The following is a 19,311-nucleotide window of genomic DNA, read 5'->3' as shown; positions in this document are numbered from 1 at the left end:
TCTCCGGATGCCGAGGACAATAAGTAATAAAGTGCCGCTCTGCCGTCTCTGCAGTAACCTACCCAATGGTTGCTTCAACCCAGGCTCGGCATTACTGCTCATAGCATGTTTTTTTTTTTTATACCCCAAGCCTGGGTCAGGATTACCCGGATTATCAGGAACATTAATGCAGATGCTGAAAATTATTAGCAATCAGATCTGTTGTGTGTGCAGCAAGATGCAATCAGTAGTGCAAGAAGAGTATTGTTGCCATGGTTGCTAAGAAGTGCAAATTAAGCTTGCCATCTGTGATGATTCAAGGGTATGAGGACTGAGAGAGCGAAGCACACAGAAGCAGAAATTATTATTATGAATTTATAAAGCCCAACATATTCTGTGACGCTGTACAAAGTAAGAAAAACAAACATGGTGTACATAATAATACAGACAATGATATACATCAAATATGGACACTGGTACAAAATACGGAATTGGTAATTACAGTGGCAAATGTAACACAATTAATAAAATGTATGCAAGATACAAATGAATTACAAATTCCAAGACACAAAAGGGCGAGAGAGCCTTGTCCTTGCGAGATTACAATTTAAAGGAATAAGGGTATGCAGTGTTCATACAGGCAATGTGTTTTTAGGTTAACTAGTAAGGAGTACAACTTTGCCAGAGGTTGTAGAGGACAGTTAGAGTAAATGCTTGTTGGAAAAAGTGAGTTTTGAGGGAGCATTTATAGATTTCAGAGGTTGGAGAGTGATGGATTTATTGTGGAAGGGCATTCCAGAGGAGGAGTGAAGCACATGAGAAGTCTTGTATATGTGAATGCAGGGAGTTGATTCTAGAGGAGGACAAAAGTTGGATTGCGGTTGGGTTGGTATCTGGAACAAAGTGAGGACATATATAGGGGAGAAAGATCATGGAGAGCTTTGTAGGTTAGGGTTACATGTTTAAAATGGATCCTTTCACTAATTGGCAGCCAATAAAGAGTTTGGCAGAGAGGAGCAGCAGAGAAAAAGTGAGAAGAGAGATGAATGAGGCGAGCAGTCGAGTTCAGTACAGTTTGGAGCGATGCCAGTCAGTTAGTTGGTAATCCGCAAAGCAGTTTATTACAGTAGTCCAAATGAGATATTATAAGAGCATGTACTAACATTTTGTTGTATCCTGAGTGAGAAAAGTTTAGATGCGAGATATGTTTTTGAGTGGGAGATGACAGCAGCTGGTTAGGGAGTAAATGTGAGGAATAAGAGAGAGGAGTGAAATATTACCCCTAAGCACCATTCTTTAGGAACTGAAGTCTTAGAGGTATTATTAACATTTATTGTTATATCAGGAAGAGAAGTTGACAGAGAGGGTGGGAAAATGATTAGTTCTGGTTTACTCATATTAAGTTTTAAGGAGCAAGAGGTCACGAAAGAGGCTATAGAAGACAAGTAGTCAGGAACACTTGTGAGGAGGGAGTTAAGGTCTGGGGCTTAGAGGAACAGTTGTGTATTGAGGTAACCCCACAGACAAAGGATGTGGAGAAGAGGTGTAATCTGAGTAAGAGACTGTAAATTACCTTCCAGTTAGGAAGATATCCAGGAGTGAGCAAGGTATCTGTAGGAGTAAAGTGTGGTCAGCAGTATCAACACTGACGACAGAGCAAGAAGGAAGAGTATGCAATGATGACCTTCGGATTTAGCTGTAAGAAGATAATTGGCCACTTTAGTAAGAGCTGTTTCTGTGGAGTGGTTTGAATGAAAGCCAGACTGGAACTGATCAAGCAGGAAGTTGACAGATAAATTATTGCTTAGTTCAAGTGGCGTTCAAGTGATTTAGATGCAAATGGGAGGAGTGACACAGGGTGATGGTTGATGAGTGCAGTGGGATCTAAAGATGTTTTTATAGTTAGTGGTGTCACAACAGTCTTTTTGAGGATGGAAAGATGCCAGAGCTGACACAGCTTCTAACTCTTCCCCATCTATTCAAAGCTAAAACATGATTTAAGTTGTCCACACGCCATACAGTTTTTTTTATATTTCTTTTAAATTCAGGAATTACAACCAATTTTTTGAATAACCATTTGAAGAATTGCACCAATGTATCACACATGCTATTTTTCCACAATTATGGAAAAAAATGATTGAAAAACTCTGAGAAAATTGCTTTGGTCTATACATCAAGAAATTGACAATCTACTCTACACCATTCAATTTTCAGAAAAAAATAATCAGAAAAATCCACCACTGTCAATGAACCTACATTGAAAAAAACAAACAAACGGGAAATTAGATCAGATTTCTTAAAGGACAACCCGTGGTGACATGTAACCAGATGAGATAGACATGTTTATGTACAATGCCAAACACACAAATAACTATGCTGTGTTCCTTTTTTTCTTTCTCCGCCTGAAAAAGTTAAAAATCAGGTATGCAAGTGACAGTTTCTGTCCGGGTCGTACTGGGTCAGACTATACCATAGTCCTCACTGATAAGTAATTACAGCCATAAAACACTTTTCTGACAGTAAATGGCTTCTGAGAGTAGGAAAGAGATAAAAAGGGTCAATAATTCATAGATTTGAGTTCTGGTATACTTTAATGAATGTGTCATTGAGCAGAGACAATGAAACAGTAAAAACTTAAAAATGAAATCCTCTATATTAATCTCCCTGTGTCGCTGCGTCCAGCTGTCCGTGTCCCTGTTATCTGCTACTGCACATGTGCGCAGTACGGACAGCTGGATGGGACCAGGGAGCGAGGCAGGCACACGGCGGGTGGATGTGCATGTGCAGCGAGTGCGGGCGAGCCCATGCGCACTGACGGCAATAGAAAAAAAGACCTAGAGCCCGTTTTTAAACAGGCTTGGGTATACTAGTTTAAATATAAAATAAAACTGTGGGATATCTAAAAAAGTCTTTTTTAGGAGACTGAGGATAGATACAATTGTTTTTCTTATCAGTTTATTTTCACCTCAGGTGTCCTTTAAACAAATTTAAAAAAAACTAAATTTTTCTATTTTTTTTTATTACATTGCTCTAAACTGAGCTTTTCATTGATTCTGTAAAGTAAGGAGGAGAAACCATAAGATTTGCAAACAGTGACTAAATCTCTTATTTCCATATACACACTAAGGCCCAGTGTACACCAAAAACCTCTAGCAGATCTGCAAAACGCTAGAGGTTTTTGAAGCAGATTTCAGAGCGATTCTAGGCATGTTTTGAGAGGTTTTCTAAACATGCCTAGGGTCTTTTGGAGCGTCTTTGTGTAGCACATTACAAATATTGTTACAGTAAAGCTGTTACTGAACAGCTTCTGTAACAAAAACACCTGGAAAACCGCTCTGATCTAGCGTTTTTCAGAGCGGTTTTCCACTTTCCTATACTTTAACATTGAGGCAGAAACGCCTCAGAAATCTAAAAAATGCTGCAGCCCCCGAGTTTGCGTATGTGGAAAAAATGAGCTGCTCTGGTGTGCACCATCCCATTCACTTTTATTAGCCAAGCGGTTTTCCCACTGCAAGCGTTTTAAAAAACGCTCTAGAACCGCTCTGGTGTGCACCAGCCCATAGATGTTGAATTACACATTATTTTGCTGATTGACACAATAGAAATGCAAACAAGTTGTGACAGCGGTATGTGTGGGTTTCAGCTGAGAGCTGCTAATGAGGCACTAAAAATTCTCAGTTGGGTAGTCCATACATTTAGAAAATCACCAGAAACACAAGACTTGCATCTCACCATGTTTTCTATAATGCCAACACTGATAAGAGAATTTCACAATTACTGAATAGAAATAAAAACAAATATTAATAAAACATTTTTTATTAAGGCCTAGTCCACAATGCTCAGTTACGTTACAGAATAATTCTGCATGTCAACTCACTTCCCATGCAATTCTTTGGGCTTGTTCACAGTATTGAGTTGTAACAGATTGCATTACTCTAACTTGCTGCATGCAAGCTTTGCATTAAAGTCTATGGCCAGTCTCCATTGTAGTTCACACACATTTTTACGGTTGCGTTATTCAACTGACCACTGTGAATCCAGCTCAAATATTTGCTAATGTTTCTCTAAAATTAGACTATAAAGGCCACACACGGTACATTTTTTAAAATTTTGATTCAGTTCAACCAGTCCAATTTTTCGGTTGATTGGAAGTTTTGAAGAAATCATTAGATTAGATAGCTTCAATTTCAGAGAAAAAGATCATAAATGTTGAAAAAGTTGGTTGGATAGAAAACGCTTCCTGCTTGGCAACCTTTCACTCAATAATCAATTTATTATCATTTTGCATTTTCATAAAACTAATTTTTCCACTGTGACATTTATCACCATCTCTGTACATCTATTAATCCACATTGCTACTAACAACTGCATTTACCACACTGTGGGCTGGTGCACACCAGAGCGGTTCTGCAGTGTTTTTTAAAACGCTTGCAGGAGGAAAACCGCTTGGCTAATGAAAGTGAATGGGATGGTGCACACCAGAGCGGTTCGTTTTTTCCACAAATGCAAACTTGGGGGCTGCAGCATTTTTTAGATTTCTGAGGCGTTTCTGCCTCAATGTTAAAGTGTAGGAAAGTGAAAAACCGCTCTGAAAAAAGCTAGATCAGAGCGGTTTTCCAGGCATTTTTGTTACAGAACCTGTTCTGTAACAGCTTTACTGTAACTATATATGAAATCTGCTAAACAAAAACGCTCCAAAAAACGCTAGGCATGTTTAGATAACCTCTCTAAACATGCCTAGAATCGCTCCGAAATCTGCTTCAAAAACCTCTAGCGTTTAGCAGATCTGCTAGAGGTTTTTGGTGTGCACTGGGCCTTAAAATTGCTACAAACACTTAGGACTCGTTTAAACCTGGGCGTTTTTGCCCCTTTTTCAAGCGCCGGTGATTTTGAAAAATCACTCTAAAAATCTTGTGCAATGATTCCCCATGAGAGTGTTCTCATCTGAACGGTTGGTTTCCTATCCGCTCAGCAAAGTACTGACTGTACCATTTTCTGAGCATTTTTTGCTCAATAGAAGATATAGGGAAATCGGAAAGCCCTTGAAAAAGCGCTTTGTATAGCAATTTCCCCAGCCCTTGGATAAGATGGATAAATACATTGGCCTCAATTCACTAAGCTTTATCAAACACTTTATCAAACGTTTAATAATTTACCTCATGGGTAAAATCTAATTTTAAATTCACCAAGGTGTTACAGATTTATTGAACGTTTTATCGATAAAACATTCAATAAATATTTAACACTTTAGTGAATTAAAAATTAGATTTTACCCATGAGGTAAATTATCAAATGTTTGATAAAGTGTTGATAAAACTTAGTGAATTGAGACCATTGTATTTATTCATTTCCTAACTTGCACCAGGAAGTGAAAAAAGCTGAATCACTCTGCAAAAGCGCTTAGAAAAGTGCTATAAAAAAATCGCAGTGTCTAACCGAGCGCCAGGAGGGGGAAAAAAAATCACCCACAAAATCGCAAATCGCTGGCGTCAGCGATTGCGATTTTAGATGTGAACAAAGCCTTAATGAAATTAAATAAACCAATCTACAATACAGCAACATATGATAATTCAATATCTTTCCATCTTTTCACTATATTCACTATATTCATATACCGTATACACACTCTGTATAAACAACAAAAAAAGATGGAATTATGAAAAACAACAACATTTAGTATGTACTTAATAGTTATGTACAATTTGTTCTGGTTGAATACAATTTGACATCCATTACACATCATACAATTATTGGTAAAGTTGGTCTGAAATTTACAACATGTCCAATCCCAATCGAAATCTAATCAAATTTCCCATTTTTGTCATTTTTTTGCGGTCAGAGAAAAAAACTTTAAATTTTCCAGTGCAACCAATCGTTTTAATCGAATTGGGGTAAAATCAAACAGAAAAACATGTTGCCACCTTAAAGAAAACCAGTATCGAAAAAAAAGGGCCCCTGGGGGGTACTTACCTCTGGAGGGGGAAACATCTGGATCCGATTGAGGCTTCCCCCGTCCTCCACGGTGGTCTTGCTGGGCCGCTCTGAATGGCGGTCATGTAAATATTTAGATTCCTCGCTCCAGCGTAGACGTAGTAGTGGCTCTATCGGCTCTGGATCAGGCGGAAATAGCTGATCCCAGTCGGATCTGCTCTGCTGCGCAGGCGCGAGTCGCCTGTGCTTGAGCCGGGGAAGGTAAATAATGCAGGTGCTACTGTGCCTGTGCCACAGCCTGACAAATTTTCGGCTGTGGCTTCGGAGGGACCCAGCGAGACCACCGTGGGACAGGGGAAGCCTCAATCGTATCCAGAGGCTTCCCTCTCCCGAGGTAAGTACCCCCCAGGGGCCCTTTTTTTCAATACAGAGTCTCTTTAAAAGTTTTCATTTTTATTATTAAATGGACATAAAAATAGGTTAATGGTGCACAAAAATGTTTCTTTTCTTTTTTGTTTAATTTTTACAAAAAATTATTGATTTCAGTTTGCAACCAACTGAATTTCAACCAACTGAAAACTAAAATTGTCAGTAAATCAGCTCAAATTACGGTACACTTCTTTTCTACCATGGCAACAGTATTTTGTTTAGTTTAATGATTGTTCATAAACTTCCACATTGCTGCATGACTAAATACTGCTAAAGTATTTCACCCCAGGGGGCTGGTGCTATTGTTACTCACCAACTGCACTGTGTCTGGTGGCAAGATGTAATAACATGAAATGACTGAGATTTTTTTCCTCGAAAGACAAAACAAGCAAATAATGTTTGATTAGTGGTAACCTTCACTATGATCTAATGCACAGAGTAGGGGATCGCACACCACAGTCGAGGTGCTGAACCGTATAAGAGTGTGCAAACCCATTGGATATTCACTATGATCTGTCCTCCAGTCTCTGGTAGCATTACACAATAGTAATTTGAAGTATTTCTTCAGGTTTGGGGCATCTGAACATATGATCACGGTCAGTGAACTATGATCACGGTCAGTGAACTATAATCACTGTCAGTTTTGACAATTTTTATTTTTAGATTCCAGTGATTATGTACTCTTTCACCACTTGCTCAGCTTCTGTTGCTTTGATTGGTTATTGTTTTTTGTCAATATAATTTAGTATAGTGAGATGGACACTATCTTTCTCTGTTATGTAACAGGTGTTCGGCCATGGCAAAGCTAATGGAGAGCCAACCTGGGCCCTGTTGTTGACTGCCTGCATCTGCGAGATTGGTATCCTCATTGCATCACTGGATGAAGTGGCTCCTATTCTTTCTATGTACGAGATCTTTTCCTTTGGTGCCATTGTTAATACTTCTCCAATTCTCCTTCTTAACTTGTGCTAGATTCGTCTGTAACATCTCCTGTCTTCTGATTTTCTAGCTTCTTTCTCTTTTTTTCTTCCTTTCTATGACTACAGGTTTTTCTTGATGTGTTACATGTTTGTTAACTTGGCCTGTGCAGTGCAAACATTGCTTAGGACTCCGAACTGGAGGCCTCGCTTCAAATATTACCACTGGTGAGTGAAGGCCATTAGTACTGAATTGAAAATGTCAGATCTGTGCAGTTATCCTCAAGTCTGAAATATTTATACCCAAATGTTCATTTTGTTTGTACATGGAGTTACAGCAATGCATTTTTATGATTTTCCCTTGTTCTCTTACAGGACACTGTCATTGCTTGGTATGAGTCTTTGCCTTGCCATCATGTTTATCTGCTCTTGGTATTATGCCCTTGTAGCTATGATGGTCGCTGGGCTTATCTACAAGTACATTGAGTACCGGGGGTGAGTACATGTAAAGCTGCTGTATACATCAGCCTAGGTGTTATCTGGTAGAAAGAATGTGATTATATTAAATATTGTCTGTTAATATATTATGTATATATTAAATTACAGTAAGTATTGTGTATAAAATTAAGGCATCTCTGACTATCAAAGGTGATAAACGCTTAGGCCCGGTTCACATTAGCGGGCGCCGTCCGGAATCGCCGTGCCGGAGCCGGACCGCATGCGGGACGGACGGAACGGACGCACGGCATAGCAATGAAAGCCTATGCGTGCGTTCACATGCGTCCGTTTCGTCCGGATCCGGACTCCGGCATAAGACCCAACATGCGCTATTTTTTGGTCCGGCTCCTCCGGCAGCCGTATCCGGGGCGGAGCCGGACTGCACCATCCGGCAAATACAAAGCAATGAGAACCGGAGAGCGCACAACACACTGGCTAAAAATCTGGATGTTCTACCCCACTTCCTATGCGGATTGTTGCGGCGATTTTGGATGGGGACACATGGGCAAGCATTTTGGAGTGGATCAGCAGTGACTTTAAACGAGCTGGAGATATTGGCAGCATGTCGGAGGTGGAGGTGAGTGCTAAACAGCGGAGGGCCTGATTCCACAAGTCCCCCTTCTGCTGACCTCCCAGACCCCAACATTTTATTTGGTTTGTACTAACTTTTGCCAAACGGATCCGGATCGCATCCTGATGAACACCTGATGCAACCGGATCGGATCCGGATCAGAACCGTACGGTTCCGATCCGGATCCGGTCCGGATCCGGTCAGGTCATCCGGTCTGTTTGGCAGAGAACCGCAAGTGTGAACTGGGCCTAAATGTCAGTTAAATATATCATATAGGAGACACACACAGTGATATTTGAGAAGTGAAATGAAGTTTATTGTATTTACAGAAAGTGTGCAATAATGGTTTAAACAAAATTAGGCAGGTGCATAAATTTGGGCACCACAACAAAATAAGTTACATAGTTACTTGGGTTGAAAAAAGACATACGTCTATCGAGTTCAAGCAGAGAACAAAGTACAACACCAGCCTGCTCCCTCATATATCCCTGTAGATCCAGAGGAAGGCGAAAGACCCTTACATGGCATGGTCCAATTAGCCCCAAAAGGGAAAAAATTCCTCCCCGACTCCAGATGGCAATCAGATAAAATCCCTGGATCAACATCATTGGGCATTCCTAGTAATGGTAGCCATGGATGTCTTTCAACGCAAGGAAAGCATCTAAGCCACCTTTAAATGCAGGTATAGAATTTGCCATAACTACTTCCTGTGGCAATGCAGTCCACATCTTAATCACTCTTACTGTAAAGAACCCTTTCCTAAATAAATGGCGAAAACGTTTTTCCTCCATGCGCAGATCATGTCCTCTAGTCCTTTGAGTAGGCCTAGGGACATAAAGCTCATCCGCCAAGCTTTTATATTGCCCTCTGACGTATTTATACATGTAAATTAGATACCCTCTAAGGCTTCTTTTCTCTAGACTAAATAAACCCAGTTTATCTAACCTTTCTTGGTAATTGAGACCTTCCATCCCACGTATCAATTGTGTTGCTCGTCTCTGCACTTGCTCTAAAACTGCAATATCTTTCCTGTAATGTGGTACCCAAAACTGAACTGAACTGAAATGAAATTAATATTTAGTAGATCCTCCCGTTGCAGAAATTACAGCCTCTAAACGTTTCCTGTAGGTTCCAATGAGAGTCTGGATTCTGGTTGAAGGCATTTTGGACCATTCCTCTTTACAAAACATCTCTAGTGCATTCAGGTTTGATGGCTTCAAATATGGACAGCTCTTTTTAACTCACACCACAGATTTTCAATTATATTCAGGTCTGGGGACTGAGATGACCATTCCAGAACGTTGTACTTGTTCCTCTGCATGAATGCCTTAGTGGATTTTGAGCAATGTTTAGGGTTGTTGTCTTGTTGAAAGATCCAGCCCCGGCAAAGCTTTAGCTTTGTCACTGATTCCTGGACATTGGTCTCCAGAATCTGCTGATACTGAGTGGACTCCATGCGTCCCTCAACTTTGACAAGATGGAACCACCACCATATTTTACTGTAGGTAGCAGGTATTTTTCTTGGAATGCTTTGTTTTTCCTCCATGCATAACACCCTTTGTTATGCTCAAATAACTCAATTTTAGTTTCATCAGTCCACAGCACCTCACTCCAAAATGAAGCTGGCTTGTCCAAATGTGCTTTAGCATACCTCGAGTGGAACTGTTTGCGCTGTGGGCGGAGAAAAGGCTTTCTCTGCATCACTCTCGCATACAGCATCTCCTTGTGTAAAGTGCGCTGAATGGTTGAACGATGCACAGTGACTCCATCTGCAGCAAAATTATGTTGTAGGTCTTTGGTGCTGGTCTGTGGGTTGACTCTGACTGTTCTCACCATTTGTCGCTTTTGTCTATCCGAGATTTTTCTTGTTCTGCCACTTCGAGCCTCAACTTGACCTGAGCCTGTGGTCTTCCATTTCCTCAATATGCTCCTAACTGTGGAAACAGAAAGCTGAAATCTCTGAGACAGCTTTCTGTATCTTTCCCCTAAACCATGATGGTAAACAATCTTCATCTTTAGGTCATTTGAAAGTTGTTTTGAGACCCCTATGTTGCTACTCTTCAGAGAAAATTAAGAGAGGAGGGAAACTTACAATTGACCCCCTTAAATACTCTTTCTCAAAATTGGATTCACTTGTGTATGTAGGTCAGGGGTCACTGAGCTTACCAAGCCAATTTGAGTTCCAATAATTAGTCCTAAAGGTTTTGGAATCAATAAAATAACAACAGTGCCCAAATGTATGCACCTGCCTAATTTTATTTAAACAATTATTGCGCACTTTCTGTTAATCCAATAAACTTAATTTCACTTCTCGAATATCACTGTGTGTGTCTCCTATATGATATATTTAACTGACATTTTTTATCGTAACAACCAACGATTTATACAGGAAAATCATGACGATTAACACGGTTGCCCAAACTTTAGCATCCCACTGTATGTATTGTACACTTTACAATTTTTCAGGATAGATGTCCTTTAAGCCAGCAACCACCAGTATAGCATGTGGGGAAATATACTCCCCATCTGACCTTGAGATTGTGGTCGCAGCTCTGAAAAATGAAGTTTATGTGAAAACATGAACTTCAAACCCCCTGACAAAACATCAACAGAAGAACAAATGGAGGCACCCCCCAAATAAATACATTAGGCCCCGTTCACATCACAAACGCGGATGGCCATGCGTGCGGACCGCAACGCGTACGAACGCACGCCATCCGCGTTTGTGTGCGTTGCTTGGCTGATCCCATCACTGAAAAGTGAATGGGACAGTCATGCGTTTTTACAAAAAATGCGTGCAGCATGCGTTCCCGGACCGCACAGGTCCGGAACGCATGCAGTGTGAACATCAGACATTGCACTCTATGCAATGTCTGATGTCGTGCGTGTCGGCCGCATGCACGCGTTTCCAAAACGCGGCTGGAAACGCGTGCAGTGTGAACGGGGCCTTAGTTAAAATCAATTTAAAAGAAGGAAAGTGTTGGCTTACGTTCTGGTAGATAAGTTTAATTTTCTCAGTCAAAGAAAAGCAAAAATGACAACTCATTTCATGACCTAAAGCTGCTTTCTCAGGGCAAAGTAAGTGCCCAAATCAACAGTTTTAACTGTGCTCAGAGCTTACTGGCCGCGAAAAGCACTTTCATTTGTACTGTTCTTTGAGAAAAATTTACTTACGGAAAACAGTTCAGTCTAGAAGGTAACTTTCCTTCTTTTTGAATGGATTTTATTTTGATTATTTTATTATTTTTGGAGCGTCTTTGTTTGCTGTTATTCTGACAGCTGGGCTGTAATGCATCATTTAATACTCCAATTAGTATTTTAATTAAGCAGTACTGATTCTAGGTTGGATCACATTATTTCTGGCCTGTGTATAGCCAGTTTAAATGATGAACCTAAATTTTGGATACTTTTTCCCCTCAGTTTAAAGCTTTTGGTGTATTTTCCTCAGGCCCAAGATTACATAGTAGTAGTTTTAGTTTTAATTCCTGCTCAACCAGCAGTAAAAGCCATCTCTCTGCAAAGTCTTCCTCCTTCCTGTATAATCTCAGAGATGCTTAGAGTAAGAAATTAGCTGCTTTCTGGACATTTAGTACCTACGTACCATACTAAAAATGAATACAAAAAATAGTATTAAAATGTATAACACACATAGGTAGTGGGGTAGTAAGGTGAAATGGGCAACAGGGATTGCATTTAAATCAAATAAGGAATTCATTTTTAAGAGCCTGTTTCCACTACACGTGGTGCGATGCAGCTACATGGACGTATCCACCATGGCTGTACAGAAACCAATGCACAGCAATGGAACAGTTTCCATTGTGTGCTGGTTATGCGGAGCGGTGCGGAGTGATCAGAGAACCTGCAGCATGCTGCAGATTCTCGCCGGGCCGCATCTGCCCACCATCTCCGACTGTACAATTCTGCGTCGGAGATGCGGAAGTGACATGAATGGGAGCAGAAGTGATGCGACACGATAGTCACATCGCATCCCTTCTGCCAGTGGAAAAGGGTCCTAATGGTTCATATGCATCTGTTATGGAACCCTGCATCTACTGCTGATCTCTTCTCACAATGAAGATGAGAGATAAGCAATACACAGATGCATTTTCCTGCATAATCGTCGTAATTGGATCTCTCAGTGAACATGTGACTAATGCTGGAAATACACGGTTCGTTTTTGAGCCATTTAGATGGCTCGATAGATCATTTCTCACATGTCCGATCTCCCGCTCGATCGTTTTTACCGCTTGATTTGTGATAGCAGTGAATGGAAAAAGATAAGAAAAAGCGGAAGATAAGAGAATCGACTGCAGAATCGAGCGGCGAAACGATCGAACGGGAGAATCGAGCGGCAAAAATGAGCCGTGTATGCCCAGCGTAAGAGACATTTTATTGGCTCTTAGTTCTGCTTGCTAGACCTCCTTTAGGATTTGTGGAATGGTGAGTGAGGATTGTGCCATTTTTCTAATAATTGGCTGTAAGACAATTCTGCTGCAGCTCTGAACCGTTACCAAGCTGCAGCTTTAACCAGACCTCCAGGGTTCATGCCTGTACAGACCCTAAGTGGTTACGTTTGTTTCGTAATGCTTTAAACATGAAGCCACTATCATTATTCATTTTTAACTAGATCAAAGTATCATAATTATTGTTGTTAGCTAGTATGTGTGGGTGACTACATTGCATCTGGTGTAGGATGAGCAGAACATGATTACTGCTTGTCTTGCAGTCTATCATCAGTCACACAATCTGACAAATACTGATGTACTTCCAGGAGGTTGAGTGAAGGCATTCTAATCACTTTGCTTCCAATGCAAATACAACTAGCAGAAAACAAAACGAATGGTTCATCGTGCTACCAAATGGGTGTCATCTCTTTAAACAAAAACTAGGAATATATTGAGATACATATTTCTGCTATGGCCTACCCCAATACAAAAAAAGTTTTTTTTAATCATTGGGTATGTAAACAGATCAATTGCAAAAGTGGGTTTTGTACATGATAAACTGTACATAGTACCAAATTCTGATATTGAGAAGAGATACTCCCAAGACACCCTGAATTGAAGTGAATGAAGAAATGTTAGCAGGAAGTTTTTGCTTGGTCACCTCTCAGCCTCCTGAGTATAGATTCTGTGATTTTAGAGGGGCACAGCTGGCTATATAGTGGGTAAGGGCGCTGCCTCTGACATAGAAGACCTGGGTTCAAATCTCAGCTCTTTCTATTCAGTAAGCCAGCACCTATTCAGTAAGGAGTTCTTGGGCAAGACTACCTAATTCCCTACTGAGTGTACTCTAGTGGCTACCTCGCAAGTGCTTTGAGTCCGCCAGGAGAAACGTGCTATAAAAATATTGAAACTATTATTATATTCTAAGTAATAGTCCTGCTAACATCATCATATGAAACTGGCATGTGGCTAATATAAACACATTTATTACATTATATTGTGTATGCAGAGCTGAGAAGGAGTGGGGTGATGGAATTCGTGGTCTGTCTCTCAGTGCTGCTCGATATGCTCTCTTAAGGTTGGAGGAGGGTCCCCCACACACCAAGAACTGGAGGTATGTGGAGTGCTGCTTATTTAGCTGAGTTTCTGTAAATCATCAGAAAGAGGTGCATTATTATTATTGATTTATTAATCACCAACACATTCCATAGTGCTGTACAAAGTAGAATTGAAGGATGATGGAATTTGAACAGCTGCATTTTCATCTTCTTTGTAGGCCTCAGTTGCTTGTTTTGGTCCGAGTGGATCAGGACCAAAATGTTGTTCACCCTCAACTCCTTTCCTTGACTTCTCAGCTGAAGGCAGGTAAAGGTCTAACTATTGTTGGCTCAGTGCTAGAAGGAACCTATCTGGAAAACCATCCACAAGCTCAGCGTGCTGAAGAGGTAATGAGAACACAATGTTGTACTACAATTAAAACATGGTTAAGATTTGTTGCATTGTTTTTATATAATATTTATTGCCACAGTCAATCCGACGCGTTATGGAAGCTGAGAAAGTAAAGGGTTTTTGCCTAGTGGTCACTTCTTCGAACATTCGCGATGGTATTTCCCATTTAATTCAGTCCAGTGGACTTGGGGGACTCCAGCATAACACTGTCCTGGTTGGATGGCCAAGAAACTGGAGGCAGAAGGAGGACCACCAGACCTGGAGAAACTTTATTGGTATAAAAATTTAGTTTTATGCAGTATGATTCATTTTCCCAAACATATTGTAGCTAATGTTATTTTTTTCTACATATTTTTGTTTTGTTACAGAACTTGTAAGGGAAACCACCGCTGCTCGCTTGGCTCTGATTGTCACCAAAAATGTCACCATGTTTCCTGGAAATCAAGAGAGATTTTCTGAAGGCAATATTGATGTTTGGTGGGTTGTTCATGACGGTGGCATGCTGATGCTATTGCCATTCCTCTTACGTCACCATAAGGTAATTGTCACTTTGCTCTATATTTCCCACAAGGTAGCCATACGTGGAATTTCAGAACTTTTCTTTGCTCTTATAAACAAATGTTTAAGAGAGGAGCAAATTACTCCAGTATATCAATCTCAAGCAACTTTCAGCATTTAGAAAGACAGTTTTGGACGTGCCCGATATGATAAAACAGTTTAAAAAGGAGAGGTAGTGTTGGACTTACCTCTCCGACAGAAAAAGGACAGCAATAACTGTAAGATTTATCAGGCACTAAATAGACAACACTTTTCTCTGGCTCTTGTTATGAAGACACTACTTCAGGCCTGTATAGCAATAGTGCCTGTCAGCTTAGGCCAATAGGAGTGTGAGCTCCTCTTTGTCATAGAGATTCTCAGTCCTGAGTTTCAGTGATTTATAGGCAGAACCCACAGACATTTTCTAGAGAAAGAAAGCACACACATGGCCAATCAACCACTGACAGAGCTTATAGGACCTTAACTGACCTTATAGGACAACTGAAGTAAGACGGATATGGAGGCTGACATATGTATTTCCTTTAAAGCAAAACCAGTTACCTGGCTATCCTCTGCCTCTAATACTTTAAGCCATAGGCCCTGAACAAGCATGCAGCAAATCAGGCCTTTCTGACCTTATTGTCAGATCTGTCAAGATTAGCTGCATGCTTGTTTCTGACACTACTGCAGCCAAATAGCTCTGTAAGGCTGCCAGGCAACTGGTTTTTGTTTAAAATGAAATAAATATGGCAGCTTCCATATTCTTCCCACTTCATTTGTCCTTTATAATAGGCCAGTACTTACAGGAAATGACTGTGTCAGCACAGACCCCACTATAGAAAGTAACAATAACTTACACTGTGCCTTGCAGATCCCTCTGCCAATTCAGTTTAATTTAAAAATAAACATTACACTTTATTTGCTAGACCTTGAATGCATGATCATTGAACTGAGAGGCAGAGCCGGTAAGGTAAGCCAGTATGGGGCCAATCCTGCAGCCAGGTGTGTCGAGAAAACTTATAAAACGGGTCTTCTGGAGCCCTTACCAGATTGCTAAGGGGATAGTCCATGTCCAATTTCTTTTCCATCACTTTGTTGAAACTCGTTTAAAAAAAGGCAGAAAGATACCTGGATATAGCACTAGGGTACAATGCAAGGCAGTGATCAACATAAATTATATGTGTGCCTGGGGCCTTTTTAAGCTAATGGAACAGCAGTTGTTATATCATCCACACTCTGGCTATGGTGGTCATTATCTAATTTTCTGTGATCTGAATAATTGCCTGAAGTTTCCTAATGACAGTTGCGGATATGTTAAAAGAACAAGCTTGATTCTGTTTCATTAACATGCCTTCATTAATGTCTCAATTACTATAGTCTAATTTAATGTAATATAGCCATTATACCTTTTAACACAATAACCCAGCGCTCTAAATGAAAAGACAGTATAATCTTGCCTCAGTAGAATCATTATGTGTGTCCTCCCTGTAAAGGTCTGGAAGAGATGTACAATGAGGATCTTCACCGTGGCTCAATTGGATGATAATAGTATCCAGATGAAGAAAGATCTGATGACCTTCTTGTATCATCTGAGAATTAATGCAGAAGTGGAAGTGGTGGAAATGGTGAGTCTAAGTGTCCTTATACGCAGAATATTCTTGGTGCAAATTACCTGGACCCAAGACCCTTATAAAACTGAGTCAAGGGGGGATATAATGCTAACACTAAGTTCAGAGACTAAAGTTCAGCTACTGAAGTATTATCAAACACTATGTTACATATTATAGGACATATTCAAAATCTAAAAGGTAGTACAAACAGTCACAAATTGGTGTACATGTTTCAGACCCAGATGGACCATTTAGGTTGGAAACATGTCAGCTAAGTTTTGACTGTTTGTTCCACCTTTTAGATGTTAATATTTTTGATACATGCAGAATTACATAAAGGATTTATTTAAGAATACATAAAGAATTTCCTACTTATGTGGACAAAGTGCGGATGCAGTACCTTGTTTTTGATTGTTGTTGTTGTACTGGTGCACCAGGGGTCCCGAGTCCTGCACTGTTTTTTCAGCATTTCAAAAGGGGTAAGCAGTGTCGACAAATGGTGAAACTAAATATATGAACCCTCTCGAAAGATGAAACAGTAAAGAACATTTTAAATGATAAATGAACTCAAAGGACATCCGCAGTGAAAATAAACTAATCAGATAAACAATTAAATCTATCCTCCTTCTCATAAAAATTACTTTTTTAGATATCCCACAGTTTTATTTTATATTTAAATCTAGTTTTTACTGTTTCATTGTCTCTGCTCAATGACACCTTAAAGGACAACTGAAGCGAGAAGGATGTGGAGGCTTTTAAGTCACACCAGTTGCTTGGCTATCCTGCTGATCCTCTGCTTCTAATACGTTTAGCCACAGCCCCTGAACAAGCATGCAGCAGATCAGGTGTTTCTAACATTATTGTCAGATCTGACAAGATTAGCTGCATGCTTGTTTCTGGTGTTATTCAACACTACTGCATCAAAATAGACCAGCAGGGCTTCCAGGCAACTAGGATTGTTTAAAATTAAATAAATATGGCAGCCTCCATATGCCAGAGCTCAAATCTATGAACTATTGACCCTTTTTTTATCTCTTTCCTGCTCTCAGAAGCCATTTACTGACAGGAAAGTGTTTCATGGCTGTAATTACTTATCAGTGAGGGTTATGCTACAGACTGACCCAGTCCCGACCCCGAACAGAAACTGTTGCTTCCATATCTGATGTTTAACTCTTTTAGGCAAAAAAGGAAAACAAGGAACACAGTGTAGTCATTTGTGTGCTTGACATACACTTGTCTATCTCATCATGTCACATGTCACCTCGGTTGTCCATTTAACACACAGATTGCTTTGAAGTTCTTGCTAGGGATGGAATTCACCGTGGCATATGTTTGCTAGTGGCAAACTTCCATCCCATAATGTCCAGCATGACCTATAACCTTCAGTCAGCTGAGCACTAGCATTTGTACAAAATAGCCAACAGAAAGCCCAAATCAGGAGAGGTCAGTAGAAAAGCCAGGATCCCAACAAAAATGGAGAATTATCAGTGAGACAAGACAACATAAGTAATAAATGTCACTAAGTCAGTGACAGAAGATTGGTCTTCACAGGCGTTAGATGCCCCTTTTGAAGGCCTCTGAGAAAATCACAACACTTTAAATGGAACTGCAAAGGGACATGATCTGCGCATGGAGGAAAAATGTTTTAGCCATTTATTTAGGAAAGGGTACAGTAAGAGTGATTGAAATGTGGAATGTGTTGCCACAGGAAGTCGTTATGGCAAATTCTATATCTGCATTTAAAGGGGGCTTAGATGCTTTCCTTGCGTTGAAAGACATCATTGGCTATAATTACTAGGTAATCCCAGTCGTGTTGATCCAGGGATTTTATCTGATTGCCATCTGGAGTTGGGAAGGAATTTTTTCCCCTTTTGGAGCTAATTGGACCATGCCTTGTAAGGGTTTTTCGCCTTTCTCTGGATTAACAGGGATATGTGAGGGTTCAGTAGTGTTGTACTTTATTTTGTGGTTGAACTTTGACATGTCTTTTTTCAACCCAAACTATCTAACTATGTATTTACAAAATGTGCTCACTTCCAGTAATGAAGCTGGAGGGGGACAATGTTTGCATAAAAAAATGCATACTCCTCCATTCCCTCACATTTACACTACTACTTCCACAGATGTGCCTGAGCCACAGGCTCATCCAGCCCCCTCCCCCTTTCACGCACAAATGTACGCAAGTGGACATGCCAAAAAATGCAAGGGTTCACATAGAGGACATGAGACAGTGAGAAGAGTTGAGCTGTAGTGATATTATGATGTCAGAAAGCTCATACTTGGAAAGTTCAGAAAGCTGTTATCCATCAATCATGATTCTCAACAAAGTGCTGATATACCTCCTCCATACGTGAGCGCCTCCACTGTTTGTATACCTGGGGAGCGGGGTGCACTCCTTGCTTATTTTCTTTGTGGTGCACATTTTCCCTAATGTTATGTTATTGCTGCAGATCCAGATCCACACCACCTGCTATCTGTCATGACCTCACTACTATTGTCTCTATGATCACCATCAATAATGCTCTACAAGTATAGGAACCTACATGCCTATAATGTGATCAGGAGCAGCCACAAACAGAAGAGAAATCACAGCAGCGGTGCACATTTTCATGTACTGCTGCTTCAAACACTCTCCTTGTGGCATTTCTGATGCATTGCTGGATCTTAGCTGATATGGAATGGCCTAGATTAACGTCCATACTCAAGTGATTTAATGAGATATGGTAGATACAGTTATTACAAGTCACTGTGAGAAATGTTGGTGATTTTCTTTTTGTGCGATTGGTTCTTGTAATAGCAGCAATGAAAGGGCATTATAAATGGAGCACTTGGCCTTTATCTTCTGCCAACATTCTACATTCCTGAGAGGATCTGGCACGTTTTATATATATATATATATATATATATATATATATATATATATATATATATATATATATATATAT

The 19,311-nt window shown here is 40.2% G+C and overlaps 1 protein-coding gene across 4 annotated transcripts in view; it reads left to right on the top strand.

Moving 5' to 3' along the window:
* SLC12A5 (solute carrier family 12 member 5) overlaps positions 1–19,311 on the top strand; it is a 223,109-nt gene that overhangs the window by 172,436 nt on the left and 31,362 nt on the right. For all 4 annotated transcript variants that reach the window (XM_068263355.1, XM_068263356.1, XM_068263354.1 and 1 more), the window contains exons 13-20: positions 7,126–7,244; positions 7,386–7,484; positions 7,632–7,751; positions 13,780–13,884; positions 14,047–14,215; positions 14,299–14,494; positions 14,588–14,757; positions 16,250–16,381. In XM_068263355.1, coding sequence (XP_068119456.1) covers positions 7,126–7,244; positions 7,386–7,484; positions 7,632–7,751; positions 13,780–13,884; positions 14,047–14,215; positions 14,299–14,494; positions 14,588–14,757; positions 16,250–16,381 — 1,110 coding nt within the window. The remainder of the gene's footprint in view (positions 1–7,125; positions 7,245–7,385; positions 7,485–7,631; positions 7,752–13,779; positions 13,885–14,046; positions 14,216–14,298; positions 14,495–14,587; positions 14,758–16,249; positions 16,382–19,311) is intronic.

The sequence above is a fragment of the Hyperolius riggenbachi genome, chromosome 12, assembly GCF_040937935.1.
Source record: "Hyperolius riggenbachi isolate aHypRig1 chromosome 12, aHypRig1.pri, whole genome shotgun sequence".
NCBI classification, from domain to species: Eukaryota; Metazoa; Chordata; class Amphibia; order Anura; family Hyperoliidae; genus Hyperolius; species Hyperolius riggenbachi.
This window is presented reverse-complemented; position numbering and strand designations above follow the sequence as displayed.